General features: G+C 42.6%; 1 protein-coding gene across 1 annotated transcript in view; it reads left to right on the top strand.

The window, feature by feature from the left end:
* Positions 1-15,565, top strand: part of PLEKHG7 (pleckstrin homology and RhoGEF domain containing G7) — a 74,446-nt gene that overhangs the window by 41,995 nt on the left and 16,886 nt on the right. The window contains exons 9-12 of the mRNA XM_021006421.2: positions 1,756-1,869; positions 6,227-6,401; positions 10,098-10,213; positions 11,333-11,426. Coding sequence (XP_020862080.1) covers positions 1,756-1,869; positions 6,227-6,401; positions 10,098-10,213; positions 11,333-11,426 — 499 coding nt within the window. The remainder of the gene's footprint in view (positions 1-1,755; positions 1,870-6,226; positions 6,402-10,097; positions 10,214-11,332; positions 11,427-15,565) is intronic.

The following is a 15,565-nucleotide window of genomic DNA, read 5'->3' on the forward strand; positions in this document are numbered from 1 at the left end:
ACACACAAAGAAAGGAAAAATCACGGTCCCTGCCCTCAAGGAACTTACAACCTAACTGGGGAGACAACGTGGTAACAACTCTATGCCAATAAGCTTTAGACTGGAGAAGTTGGTGTGAACAGAGGGAAGGAAGGTGACTTCTCCTTAGGTGACAGGGATGACACTGAGCTTAAAACCTGGCTCGTGCTGGTTTTCACCATCTTCTGCTTCCTGCTCTTGCCAGTCTTGCCATTTGCCCATCATCACCTCCTTTCCCCTAATGCTCAAGTCAAATCGATTTGTCCAGGTCTTGATTAAGTAGGCCTCCTATTGCCATGTTATCTTCAGTAGCCTCCATCTCAGGGCCATCTATTACAAGGGGTCATATAGAATATTATAAACATTAGAGGACATTATGGACATCATGAGGACATTAGAGATCACCTCATTCTGCCTTATTTTATCGATAAGAAAAATAGTTGCCCAGAGAGTTTAATTAATAATAATAATAATGATAGCTAACATTTGTATTTCACATACTATGTGCACTAAGAGTTTTACAATTATTATCTCATTTGATTCTCACAACAACCCTGAGAAGTAGGTGCTATTATTATCCCCATTTTACAGATGAGGAAACTGAGGCAAACAGAGGTTAAGTGACTTGCCCAGAATCACACAGCTTTTAAGTGTCTGGGGCTACATTTGAACTCAGGCTCAACACTCTACCCACTCCAGTGACTGCCTTCAAAAACTCAAACCCTAACAGAAATATGAGCTGTTGTTGCCCACAGTAGCATTTGAACATCATGAAAAGGAAACCGTAATCACATATGTGCCCACTTAGATTTATGAAAGATGGCTTTGCTCAAAGCCTCAACTCCTGTAAGAGCATTTTGCTCTTACAGCATTTCTGAGGGTGCCTCTGTCAGAGCCACCAGATTTACTGCCTTAATTATACCTCCACAGGATCCATGTCTTATCTTTTATATCCCCACTTAGTGCCTTTTTAAAGTGCCTTGACTATGTGCTGGTACAGGAAAGATTTTTGTGATTCCCATCTCACATTCCTGGTATGAGAACTCCCTCCACTAAGGCAGATCACCAGCCATTGTGACATAGTAGATTATGGGACCACAGACTGAGAGACAGTCATTTAGTCCATGATAAAGATGAAAAAACTGAGACTCAAAAAGGTGAAGTTGCTTCCCAAAGTCACAGGGCTGGACAATGAACCAAGGTTAACAAATATAGCATCTTTTCCACGGCAGTCTACTGTCTCCCTAGATACATCCTTTGGAGGTACCTGAGAATCATTGAGCTTCAGTAACTTGTCCAGGGTCACATGAAGTAAGTGTCCAAGGCCAGGTCTGAACCATCTTCCTACCTCCCAGCCCAGGACATGGCAATCTTGACTCTCTTGTGCCTTGAGCATAACAAACACTTAAAGAAACATTTACTAAGCAAATGGAAGACTCTTATTTATACCCATTTGAATAGGGTCAGGCTGTCTGGAGTTTTCCTTGGTCTGGACTTTGGGGTTTAATTGGTAGAGAGAACTCCCAGTAAGCAAGGTCAGCCACTGTTCTCCAGTCTGTAGCTTAGAAAGTTGCACAAGTCATTGAAAGGCACCATGAGTTACCCAGGGTCATACAGCCAGGACTCAGACCCAGGACTCTGAGGCCCGCTCCCTGTCCACTCTATGATGTTGCCTTTCTTCCCACAGTCATGGATTATTTGCTCATGGAACTGAGGTTCTGCATTTTGCTCTTCCAGCACTTCCGAGGACGCCTCTGTCAGAGTCATCAGATTTACTGCCTTAATTATACCTCCGCCATTTTCTATCTTGAGAGCTTGAGACAGAGGGAAGACTTCGGAATCTATTTAAAGGTGATGTGAGCCTTGATTTCTCTTTCTGCATTGTCCTCCCTTGTTCTAAAGCTCTTTGAGGCTGGTGGAAAATGGGGATTGATAGTGACTGTATTTAGCAAAGGTGAGGAGAAAGGAATTCAGATAAATAAGTCAAATACAGCAAGAAACCATAACAGGAAGGAAGGAAGGGAAAAAGGAAGGGAGGGAAGAAGGGAGGAAAGGAGGAAGAAAGGAAGAGAGGGAAGGAGAGAGGAAAGGAAGAAGGAAAGAAGGAAACAAAAGACGGAAGGAAGAAAGGGAGGGCAGGAGGAAGAAGGAGGAAAGGAGGAAGGAGAGAAGAGAGGAAAGAAGGCAGGGAGGGAGGAGAAAAGGGAGGAAGGAAAGGAGGGAGGGAGGAAGGAAAGAAGAATAACATCTTAGGGAATGGGGAGAACATCCAAAATGTCTCCTGAATTGTGGACTGCCATCTTCCTCCCCTCCCTATCTTTCTCTTCTTCCCCTTCCTCTTCTCTTTCCCCTTCCCTCATCCCTTCCTCTCCCCAGGAAGACATTAAGTGGAACCCCAACTCAAACCCAGGTCCTTTGACTCCAAATCTATTCCTTTTTCCAATAAACTGGTAGAATCAAGCAAGTAACAGATGGCCTGATTCAGTCAGTGCTTAATTAATGGGTGCTTTGATTGATCGAGACAGTCTTGTTTTGGTCCTTTAGAGTTTGGAAATACATTTGGGAATTATGGGCAGGAAGGTGGGAGAAGAGACCAGAACTATACCTCAGGACTGAGCAGAGAGAACCCAGGTCTAAGAGGCCGGCAGTGATCTTCTCAGCTTAAATCTCACCTTCTGCTACAGGCCTCTCCTGGTCTCCCTAACTGCAAGTGCCTTCTCCTCTTAGACTGCCTTCCTTCTTCTCTGTCTATACCTTCTATGTGTCTAGTTTTTTGCATGTTGAATCCCTCATTAGAACGTTAACTCTTCTTTTTTTTTTTTAAGGCAATTGGGGTTAAGTGACTTGCCCAGGGTCACACAGCTAGTAAGTGTCAAGTGTTTGGTCTGAGGTCAGATTTGAATGCAGGTCCTCCTGACTTCAGGGCCGGTGCTCTATCCACTGCACCGCCTCGCTGCCCTAGAACATTAGCTCTTTAAGGACAGGGGCCACGTGCTTTCTTTATATCCCCAGTAATTACTATAGTGCCCGGTGCTGAGCAAGCACTTAATAAATGTTTGTTGCCTGACTGGGTCTCCAAAAGTGTGGGTTTGAAGAGGTGGATGCTTCCAAGTGCAGTCTGGGCAACTGGATATTGGGATTCCCAGAAGAACAGGGGGTTAGGCAGGGAAGAAACCAGGAGACACTGAGGGCAAGATGACAGGTATGTGCAGGGGCCTGGTCCTAGGGGTACTCTTACTCTCTTAGCTTGCTGCTTCCTTCCCTGTTTGCTTTTCCAGGTATGGGTTCCAGAGCATTAGAGGAAGACTATTTCCTACTAACAATGGTTAGACTTTGTGGAATAGTAGACCTGAAACTTTTAGGGGCAGCTAGGTGGCACAGTGGATAGAGTGCTGGGCCTGGAGTCAGGAAGATTCCTCTTCTTGAGCTCAAATCCAGCCTCAGACACTTACTAGTTGTGTGACCCTGGGCAAGTCATTTAACCCTGTTTCCCTCAGTTTCCTCATCTGTAAAATGGGCTGGAGAAGGAAGTGGCAAGCCACTCTAATATGTGTTTACCAAGAAAACCCCGAATGGGGTCACAAAGAATCAGATATGACTAAAACAATCAAACAACAAAAGACCCGAAGCTCAGCATTCTCTGGCTTCACTTCCCCACGATTTTCTCTAAGTCTGCAGAGTGATTTTCCAGGGCTGGGTCAAAAGCCTTTTGTTGGGTTTCATTCTAGGAGTGGGGATGGAGGTGGGGAGGGGAGGGCAGGCAGGAGGAGTGATCCAAGGCTTTCCAGAAAAAAAGCAACCCTTCCCTGCAGCTGCAAGAAAGCCTTTGCCAACAAATCACCTTGGAGACTTGAGGGGAGGGAGGGAGGGAGAAAGTCTTCTGATGTTTGTTGAGCTATTGATGTGCTGAGAAACCCTCAGTGGATTCATGAGGCCACAAGAGAGAGACCTTGGGAAGAAGCCTGACCCTTCCTTCCTTCACATTCACAGCATTTCAAGGATTTGACAGCTCCAACCAAGGCCATTAGAGCTTCCCAAATTAGAAATGACATCATCCTGTTGACAAAATTCTCCCCTTGGTTGGGCGCTAGACTGCAGCATTTGCTCAGCCTTCCAGGCCAAGGGTGAGGGACTCATTGAACAAGCCCCCGCCTCAACCGCTTTCCTAATCTCCTTGAAAGCTAGCTTTTGTGGGTCTCCAAGGATCATGGGATCACCGATTTAGAGCCAGAAGTCCATTTCAGCCCGGGTCTTCTGACTTCAAACTCAGCCCTCACACATTTTATTCTGTTTCTTTCAGGGGAGGGAAGCCCAAAGCTTGTGACAACATCAAAATCAAAAAGTCCATAGGATTTTAGAGGAGGGAAGAGATGTAATAGGAGGATTATGGGTAACATTGCCAATACTTCACTGGCAGCTCTGGGGACCCAACCTATGAACTAGTGAGCGTCCAGTTGGGGAAGCATCACAGAAGGGCTGAGGGGGATTCAAACCCTAGCTTAGACACATATTGACGATGTGTCCCAGGGCAGATAACTTAACTGCTCTCGGTGTCAGTTAACACATCCATAAGACGGGGGTGATAGCAACATCTTCTTCACACATTGTTGTAAGGATCAAATAAGATAATGCCCGTAAAGTGCTTTATAAACCTTAGAGCAGCTTGAGTCAGGAAGGCTCATCTTCCTAAGTTCAAATCTGGTCTCAGACACTTAATAGCTGTGTGCAAGTCACTTAACCCTATCTGCCTCAGTTTTGTCATCTGTAAAATGAGCTAGAGAAGGAAATGGCCAACCATCCCAGTAAGAAAACCCCAAATGGGGTCACAAAGAGTCAGACATGACTAAAAAATGACTGATAGACAACAGGATGGAAGGACCAAAGCCATCTGTCTCCATCCATAAAATAGGGTTAATTTATGTGAGCCTTACATCTGCAACAGATGTAGGGATCTGAACCCACCCAGGATTTCATCACAGAGGAATGTATTGCTCTTGGGCTGTCTCCTATGACTGGAATGCTGTCCCTCCTCACTTTCTCTCAGTTTCTTTTGTCATCTTTGAAGGCCACTCAAATCCCACCTTCTGCAGGAGGTCTTGCCTAGTCTCCTCCATTGCCATCCCATCTCCCCTACTACTAGGGCCTTCCCTCTTAGATTGCCTTCCAAATACTCTCTTTTTCTCTCTGTGTATGTATATACACACGTACATATATTTATTTATTTATTCATTCATTCATTTGTTTATTTATATGTTGTCTCCTCCATCAGAATGTAAGCTTCTTGAGGGAGAGGAGCATTTTGCTTTTGTTTCTACTCTTTGTATGCCTAGCACGTAGTACAGTGCCTAGCACACAAATGACCAGCTAACATGTAGGTCCAAGAAAGCATTTTACCCTATTTTAGAACAAGTAAATTGGGACAGGTGAATGTTCATTCTCATGTTTGATCTAAGTATGAATTCATCGGTCCTAGCATCCCTAGCCTTGCCCCTAGGACACAGCCAACTGGGGCCATGATCTAGGCTCATATACTCTGGGGGCTTTCTCATTTGCTTCAGGAAGTGACCACAGCTACAGAGGGACCCATGAGAAGACTAATTCAATCTGATTCAACCAATATTCATTCAGCAGGTATTGTGTGTGTATAAGGCAGTTGTTAAGGGGATAAGAGCAGTAACTTTATATTCAGAAGACCTAGGTTGAAGTCCCAGCTCTCATTGATGACCAGAGTGACTTTGGCCAAGTCATCTCCCTGGGTCTAAGTTTCCTCATCTGTCCAATGAAGACGTTGGACTAGATGACCTCTGAGGTCCCCTTCATCTCTAAAACCCTATGATCTGATAATCTTTCTAGAATAACACAAAGAGTGGCCTGTAGATGCTATGGCTGTCAATCACCAGTAAATAAAAGCTAGAGGGGACAGCTAGGTGGCACAGTGGATAGAGCTCCAGTTTTGGAGTCAGAAGGACCTGAGTTCAAATCTGGCCTCATACACTTGACACCTACTAGCTGTGTGACCCTGGGCAAGTCACTTAACCCCGATTGCCTCACCAAAAAAAATAAATAAATAAATAAATAAATGGATGAATAAAAACTAGAGGTTCCCCCTGTTCCCTTTTGATCAGTGGAGGCTCCAAAGAGTTTCTTGCAGGTGTGGCCAGGGAAGGGATCTTCGAATCAGCCACCCTCTCTGCTTTGTGTTCTGCAGTGGTGTGAGAGGCATGATCAGTGCAAACGACTCCACCTCCCTGAACTGCTGGTGACTCCCCTGCACCGACTGACCAGGTACCCATTGCTCCTGAAGAACATCTGGAAAAGGAGTACCAATGCCAGGGAGAAAATTACCATCTACTCCCTCAAGGAAAAAGTGGAGAAGGCGATTCGTAAGTAACAGGGGCTTGTGATAACAGGAAGTTGCCTGAGCTCTCTACAGATGAGAGGAATAGAATCACCATGGAAGGAATATCATATTTAGAATGAGCAGCCCCGCATAAACATTCTGACTCTACCATTTACGGTCTGTGTGACCTTGAGCAATCACATCTCCCTGAGCCTCAGCCTCCCCCTCTGTAAAATAAAGGACTTAGATGGTCTCTGAGGTCCCTTCCCATTTTCAGTCTATGACTTTGACTTCAATGGGCCTCAGTTTCTCCCTTTGTAAAATGAAGGTGTTGGATTTGAAGACCTCTGAGTTTCCTTCTGTCTCTAGAACTGTGATCCAGTGGACTCCAGATTAACATCCCTCCATTTTTTTTTCCTAGAGGACATAACAGAAGCTCAGAGAGGCAAAGGGAATAAGAGTTTGAGGGATGATTTGAACCCAGGTCTCCCCAATTCCAAGCCCAGAATTCTATTTCCATGACTCTAGACTGCTACTTTCTGAGGCAGGGAACCCAATCCTAGTCCTTGAGCTCACCTTCCCTAGAAAAGAAGGCCAGTAACTCAAGGTCATTTCAAGCAGGGGAATTCCTTGGAGCTAGGAAACTTGGATGGAAGTTTGATCTCCTCATGAATCAAAGATGCTCAGAACAATGGGCCTGAGTCATATCCTCTCTGACCCCGTAAGAACTCAGGTACCGCATTACCCAGATGGTTTGATCCCTAGCTCAGATTTTCAGATGTGAATGGAAGCAGGAAAAGCATCACTTCCCAGAGGATTGAAGGTACTTTGTTTATAACTTCCAAGTGAAAACCCTGCAAAGCTGGTAAGAATCAACAGTGCTTCCTGAGGATATAGATTGATTTGTCATTTTGCTTAAGTCACTAAAATCCTCAAATCCTGGTTTACCCTTGCCTAAAGTCTCAGGATGTGAACTAACCATTCAAGACACCTAAATCCCTCTGTAAGCTAGAGCTGCCCTCCCATTCTCAGACTATGCTCCCCTCTCTGCATCTATACTCCAGACAAACTCAGCTGCTCTCTCTCTTCCCCATAAACACATCTCATGGCATGGGTCTTAAGATTTAACTAAGTCTAAGCACAGCCTGGCACATAGTAGGTATTAATAAATGCATATTGATTGATTGACTAATGGTGTGTCTAAGGCTTAGCACAGTGCTTGGCACATAGTAGGTACTTAATAAATGCATATTTGACTAGTGTGTCTAAGGCTTAGCACAGTACCTGGCACATAGTAGGTTCTTGATAAATTTTTATCGATTAATTGTCTACCTCAATGCCCCTTACACAGCACATAGTAGGTGCTTGATAAATGTTTATCGATTAATCGTCTACCTCAATGCCCCTTACACAGCAGCAGGACACAGTACAGGCACTCAATAGATGTTTGCTGATTGAATGATTGATTGATTCTGTCTTTGCTCATGCTGTTCCCTTAAGAGATAATGAGATATCGTAGAGAGAGGGCTGAATTTGGAGATGAAGGACCTGAGTTCAAATCTAGGTTCTGACCCTCGCTACCTGGGTAATCTTGGTCAAATCACTTGATCTCCATTTCCTTATCTGGAAAATGAGGGATCAGACTTGAAACTGTCTGAGATTCCTCCCAGCTCTGACTTGATAACGCTATGACTTGGGAGTGAGAAGACGTGGACCTCATGTCCTGGATCTGACATTTATTTGTTATGGGACTTAGAAAGAGTCATTTTACCTCCATGGGCTTCAGGGTCCTCATCTGTCCACAATAAAAATATACAGGAAGTTGAATGAGATGCTTTCTAAAATTCTAGCTCTAATGCTCAATGATTACATGGATGAAATGAGTTCTTCCCTTTTCTTTCTCCTTTTCTTTTCTTTTTTTTTTTTTTTTTTGGTGAGGCAATCAGGGTTAAGTGACTTGGCCAGGGTCACACAGCTAGTAAGTGTCAAATGTCTGATGCCAGATTTGAACTCAAGTCCTCCTGACTCCAGGGCTGGTGCTCTATCCACTGCGACACCTAGCTGCCCCTCCTCCCTTTTCTTTTAAAGCCCAAATCAAACGCCACCTCATCTAGGAAGCAGTCCTTAACATAGGCTAGGGCTAAGCAGGCAGGCTGGTTCCATACCCAGAGTTGGAATTGAATGAGACCCTTGAAGTGTATCAGTTAACAAAAGGAGGTTTCCTTGGCCATTGAAAGGAGAACATTCAGAGCAGAGAAGAGCTATTCATTGAGAACACAGTTGATTCAGGTGAGCATAGCTCCCTATGCTGCTTTTTTTTTTTGAGACAATGGAGGTTAAAGTGACTTGCCTAGAGTCACACAGCTAGTAAATGTCTGAGGCTGGATTTGAACTCAAGCCCTCCTGACTCTAGACTGGTGCTCTCTATACCACCTAGCTGTCATGTAATATCCTTTTCTGTATAAGTGTTTGTTTTACAGCTATCTAATGAACTTCAGTAATCCTATGTATTCTAAGTAACTGAGTCTTACTCCCTTCTAGTCTGTATGTACCATGTCTTACCTAAATTCTATGCCTACCCCAGTGCCTAGAATGGGGTTCTGAACATTGGAGACCATTAATAAATGTTTACTGAATTTTTTAAAAATTGGAATTGAACCAAGCATGATAATGGATTGCATCCTCCTTTCTGTTTTCCATAATGGGAAATCCTGAATAAAATGAAGACATTCTGGGTGATTTATGCTAAGTGTGTTATGTGCTGGTCTCTCTCAGGAGTGTTCAGATGGGATATAGCTCTCCAAAGTTCCCCAATTAGCTGCTGTACAAAGCCGCTATTACTCTTATTGTTGTCAATTCCCTTTTGAGAGCTGCAAATGAAAATTAGCAAATTCTTTTTTTTTTCTAATCTTGAAGATTTGTTTTCCCTTTCTATTTCCAAAGGGTCCAAGGGATTGAAATAAATTTCATCTAGTCAAGGAATAAAAAGAAATTTGTTGAGATGTTCTATGCAGTGGTTTATAAGAAAATTCTTATATGAAGGATTGGGATAGGTTTTTGAGGGAGATGTCAGACCTTTCTCTGGGGGCCCCTTAATACAGGGTGATTTCTTATCGATCTGATATGATGTCAAGTATAGTTTTGTCCATTAAAAGTGGTTTCATCTCACTAGGATGATGAATCAATTTCTGAAACTTCCCACTGGTCTTATGGGCCAGTGGGTCTATGAACTGTCCTCCATCTCTTCAAATGAGTTTACATCATCCCATATCTTTGAAAGCAATAGAAATGGAGTCTTGAGAAATGAATATAAACACACTAGGGAAAAAATAATGGATTAGTTTCAACCTGTTATCCCCCCAACGTAAAAATATCGATTGCGTCATTACCTCCAATATTTGTATTTCTCTAATTTGGAAACATGTTTTCCCCCAAGGGAGAGCAGATAGCCCCTATGGAATGACATCAGTATTACTTGAGTAACAATACATAATTCATCTCCCATTTGCTGAACTGTGTTAGTAAAGACTTATTGCTCTCAACAAGAGACTAAGTTTAGATCAGCAAGTTTCTTCCTTTGGCATGTAAAAAACAATCAATATTCTAAAGATGCCAAAGAGGCCAAGAGGTCAATGGGGCGTGGCTTAGGCAGAGATCACCCCGAAGTCCAAGTATCAACATTTATCATGCCCTTGGATGTGAAGTGCACATGTTAAAAGGGCTTATTCTTCTCTTTTAGGTGACCTTGAAGGGAAAGTGAAATGGCTTGACAATTTCCAAAAGTTTCGGCACCTCCAGGAGATCATAGTGTGGCCTCCACTTTGGGATCGAGATAAAAGGTTCTTCATACCAGAGGTAGGCCCACTAGGCCTGACATCCTTTCCCCTGTGCGTTTGTCCTTCTAGGGGAAAATTCTCCATTAGTTTCCTTGCTACTGAGGAGTAAAACAGACTGGATTGTCCCCAGGAATTTCTAGACCCTGGGCAAGCACCCCAAACCATGTCCAAGGCAAGTTACATGAAAGATGCCCTCATTAGGTGGTGTAGGACATCACATTATTATAGGAAGACAGGGATTGGAAATCAGTGTGGTATAGTGAAAAGACAACTGGTTCTGGAGGTAGAGGAGCTGAATTCAAATGCTACTTCTGTATCTTAATATCTGAGTGACCATAGGCAAATCTTAAACCTCTCTGGGCTTCAGTTTCCTCATCTATAAAATGAGAGTATTGGATTAGATCAAGGGTTCATAATCTGGGGTCGACAAACTTGTATGGTTTTTTCAAAAATAATTTGATAAATGTATTTCAATATAGTTTCATTTCCTTTTTAGTTCTATTTATTTTGTTTTATGAATTAAAAAACACGATTCTGAGAAGGGGTCCACAGGCTTCACCTGACCATGACTAAAGTATACATGGCACACTAAGAATCCCTGGACTACATGGTTTCTGAAGACCCTTTTCGCTCTAACTCTATGGTCCTATGTCCTTCTGGGACATTGGGATAACACTACTGCTAGGGAACTTGCCACAGAGGGTGGAATGGGGGAGGATCCCTCTCCAGCAAACCAAAGGACTCCAGCACCCTGGAAATATGGCACCCTGGAATAAAGCCCCAGGTACTCTGTCCTAGTTACAATTCTGCAGGTGAGAATTCTGGGCCAATAGTATGCCTTCCATCTAAGGGTTATCTTGTATGGGGAAGGCAGATAGCTTATAAGATTTATTGAATGTATGTTTCTTTCTGGAGTTATAAAACCACTGGCAAACAGTTCCCAACAGATGGCATGTGGAAAGTATTTAGCACAGTGTCTGTTATATAGCAGGCACTTAGTAATTCTTGTTTCCTTCCCCCTCCTCCTTTTCCAAAGTATCCCATGGTGCATGGCTTGGTATCGCACTAGCTTAAGTTTCTGTAGTTGGGATGTTCCTCTTCTATGGGCTTTCTGTGAATCTCTCTCTTGTTTTTGAAGTGCCTGAAACACATTTTTAAGGAACACATGGCAGAAAACATCTTGTCACCAGCCAACAGATGCCTCCTTCATGAGGGGAAGCTGACTCTAGCAGGTAATGAACTGTTTTCCTTAAGTTACCAACACTTTCTGCTTAGGAGTTGGTAAGAAAATCTGGCTGCTTGGTTTGGTCTCCATTTTGGGGAGAAGAGGAGTAGAACTTGGGGCAGCTGGGTAGCACAGTAGATAGAGCATTGGGCCCAGAGTCAGGAAGACCTCAATTCAAATCTGAACTCAGACACTCACTAGCTGTGTGACCCTACAACAACTCTGGGAGCTAGTCAAATCAAGTGAAGTAAGCCACATTTTGAGAAGGTACATGGCACAATGCCTAAAGTCAAGAAGACTCATCTTCATGAGTTCAAATCCAGCTTCTGATCCTTACTAGTTGTGTGACCCTGGGAAAGTCACTTAGCCCTGCTTGCCTCAGTTTCCTCATCTGTAAAGGGAGCTGGAGAAGGAAATGACAAACCACTCTAGGATCTTTGACAAGAAAACCCTAAATGGGGTCACAAAGAGTCTGACACAACTGAAATGACTAAACAAGAAATAGAGTCTGACTGTTTGTCTCACTGTGACACTGGGTAATCAATCCACTGAACCCAGAGTCAGGAAGACCTAAGTTTAAATCTCACCCCCAACATTTACTGGTTGTCTTACCCTGGGGAAGTTGCTTTGCCTCAGTTTCCCCATCTGTATAATGAAAGGGGAGATAGACTAGATGGTATCTAATGTTCCTTTCGGCTCTCAATCTGGCTTGATGAATCAAAGTCCAACACTTTATGGGACTCTTAGGGTTCAAATTTCATCTTAGATATTTACTAGCTGTGTGACCCTGGACAAGTCACTTAACTTTTCTGTGCCTCTGTCATCTGTAAAATGTGAGGATTAGATTTGAGTCTCTCCTAGCTCTAAATCTATGATTCGATGATCTTATTCCTTTCTTTTTTCTTTTTTTGGCTAGGCACGGGGTTAAATGACTTGCCCAGGTTCACTCAGCTAGTAAGTGTCAACTGTCTGAGGCTGGATTTGAACTCAGGTCCTCCTGACTCCAGGTCAGTGCTCTATCCACTGAGCTACCTAGCTTCCCCCAATGATCTTATTAAAATGTTGTGTGCTGTCGGTGTTATGGAATATTTCCTATTCAGGCACCACTTTCACCTCTGAGATTATATAAATAGGAAGGGGAAAGATTCACTGCATATATTACAGCACTGAGGATCCCAATTTAGAGCTGGAAGGGACCTCAGAGGTGAATCCTCTCATTAAACAGATAAGGAAACTGTGGCCCAAGAAGTAGCTTGCCCAAGGCCACATTTGTTTTTCAAAAGACCCTGGAGTGGTTTGCCATTTTTTTCCTCCAGCTTATCATACAGATGAGGAAACTGAGGCAAACAGGGTTAAATGACTTGCCCAGGGTCACACAGCTAGGAATGTCTAAGGCTAGATTTGAACTCAGGACTTCCTGACTCCAGGCCTAGTGCTCTATCCACTGTGCTACCTAGCTGCCCCCCAAGGGTCCCATAGGCAATAAGGAACAGAGTCAAGATTTGAACCCAGGTCCTTCTGACTCCTAAAATAAAACTTTCTTCACTCTATCTTTTTGCCTTTTAAAAAAAAATTACTTGGCCTCTTTAATTGGCCTTGTTTCCTTTAATCATAAGCCTCCTATTTTTTGGATATTCATATTAGAAGGAAATGAAAGAAAAAGGAAAAAAATAGCTGCTTGCATTAACAGCTATATCTTAGTTCACTGTTCTTGCAGTGAGGGGGAGAAAGAGGGGCCTCAAGATGCCCTTTGGGACCTGGAGTAGCCTGGTGTTAAATCCTGAGCTGAGCCTCCTGCAGGGGTCCTTGAGTCAGGACCTAGACTCCAGCAGAATCTGACCAGCCCAGGGAGGCCATGACCACTGTGGACCTCAGGAGGGCATTGGCCCTTGCTGTCCAGAACTCTTAAAAGAATAGAGCTATAGCAAGAGGAAGTGCTGAGAATGAAAGAATCCAAGTCAAAGGAAATAACACCCAGGAAAAGTCTGGGAAGGCTCATGGCTGATTTTCTGGTGCTGATTTTGTGTGTGTGTGTGTGTGTGTGTGTGCTGATTCAGACCTTTGGTGGCAACGAGTGCGACCGTCTCATCCCTAGGCTTAATAAAAGGATGGGAAGAGCAGGAGCTTTTACCAAGCTGAAACAAACAAAATGAATCTTCAAAGATTTCTTCTCTAAAAGCAGTATGTGATAGTAGATAGGGATGGCCTCAAGGGTTAGAAATACCTGGGTTCGAGTCTAGATTCTGACACAGACTGACTGTGTGTGATCCCAGACAAGTCACTCTAAGGCATCTCTCAGATTCTTAAATTACAGAGAAAGGGATGACTTGGAAATTCACTCAGACAATGAAATCACAGGTTCAGGCCTCTTCCTTCCCCTCCCCCAATTTATTTAATCCTTCCTAGCCTGACTACCAACCACACCCACCTATCCCCCAAAACATGCCTGACTTGGGAATCCTCTGGTCTCCTCTGTGTTTCTTGGAGACATCTATCATTTCCTGAAATGTTAAAAAAAAACAGCAGCAACAAAACACCGAGCCCAGGTTCACCTTTTTTTAAACACTGTGCTTTCTTGCTATCTTTTGTATTTAGTTAAGCCCATTTTGACAACAACAAAGTAAACAAACAAACAAAGATGTTCTCCTATAAAGGTCTCTTAGAATAGAAAGGAGGGAGCCAGCCTCAGAGCCAGGAAGACTTGGCTTCACATGGAACCTCTCACACATTCGGGTTGTGAGACTCAGGACAAGTCACTTAACTCCGCAGTGACCTGATCTGAGGGATTCCCTTTTCTTTCTCTCTTCTTACTGCTATAACTAACAATTCTATTACAATATTATACAACAGAGGTGATAACGGCCATTCGTGCTTTATCCTAATTATACTGGGAAAGCTTCTGGCTTATCCCCATTACAGATTACGCTTGCTAATGGTGTTAAATAAATATGACTTACCATTTTAAGGTAAGCTCTGTTCAGTCCTATACTCTCTACTGTTTTTAATAGGAAAGGGTACTGTATTTTGTTGAAGGTTTTTTCTGCATCTATTGAGATAATCATATGATTTCTGTTGGTTTTGTTATCAATATGGTCAATCATGCTCATAGCTTTCCTAATATTGAATCAGCCCTGAATTCCTGGCATAAATCCCACTTGGTCATAGTGTATGATGTTGTGATATATTGCTGTAATCTCTTTGCTAGTATTTTGTTAAAAATTTTGCATCAATATTCATTAGAGAAATTAGTCTATAATTCTCTTTCTCTGTTTTGGCTCTTCCTGGTTTAAGTATCAGCATCATTTTTGTGTCATAAGAGGAATTTGGTAGGACACTATTTTTCCAAATAGTTTATATATGGGGGCAGCTAGATGGCACAGCAGACAGAGCACTGGCCCTGGAGTCAGGAGGACCTGAGTTCAAATCCAGTCTCAGACCAAACACTTGACACTTACTAGCTGTGTGACCCTGGGCAAGTCACTTAACCCCAACTGCCTCACCAAAAAAAAAAAAAAAGAGTTTATATAGTATTGGAATTAAATTGTTCTTTAAATGTTTGGTAGAATTCATTTGTGAATCCACCTGGTCCTGGGGATTTTTTCGTAGGAAGTTCATTGATGACGTGTTCAATTTCTTTTTCTAAGATTGGGTTATTTAAGTATTTTATATCTTCTTCTGTTAATCTGGGTAATTTATATTTTTTGTAGATATTCATCCATTTCTTTAGATTGTCAAATTTATTGGCATATAATTGGGCAAAATAGCTCCTAACAATTGTCTTAATTTCCTCTTCATATGTGGTGAATTCGCCACTTTCATTTTTGATACTAGTAATTTGGTTTTCTTCTTTCCTTTTTTTAATCAAATTAATCAATGGTTTATCTATTTTATTGAGGTTTTTCACAAAACTAGCTTCTAGTTTTATTTTTTACTTTGATGGTTTTCTTACTTTCAATTTTACTAATCTTTCCTTTGATTTTCAGGATTTCCAATTTGATGTTTAATTGGGGATTTTGGGTTCTTTTTCTAGTTTTTTAAGTTGCATGTCCATTTCATTGATCTGCTTTTTCTCTATTTTATTGATGTAAGCAATCAGAGATATAAATTTTCCCCTAAGTATTGCTTTGGCTGCATCCCATAAATTTC

The sequence above is a fragment of the Phascolarctos cinereus genome, unplaced genomic scaffold (genome assembly GCF_003287225.1).
Source record: "Phascolarctos cinereus isolate Bilbo 61053 unplaced genomic scaffold, phaCin_HiC Scaffold_1;HRSCAF=81, whole genome shotgun sequence".
Lineage (NCBI taxonomy): Eukaryota > Metazoa > Chordata > Mammalia > Diprotodontia > Phascolarctidae > Phascolarctos > Phascolarctos cinereus.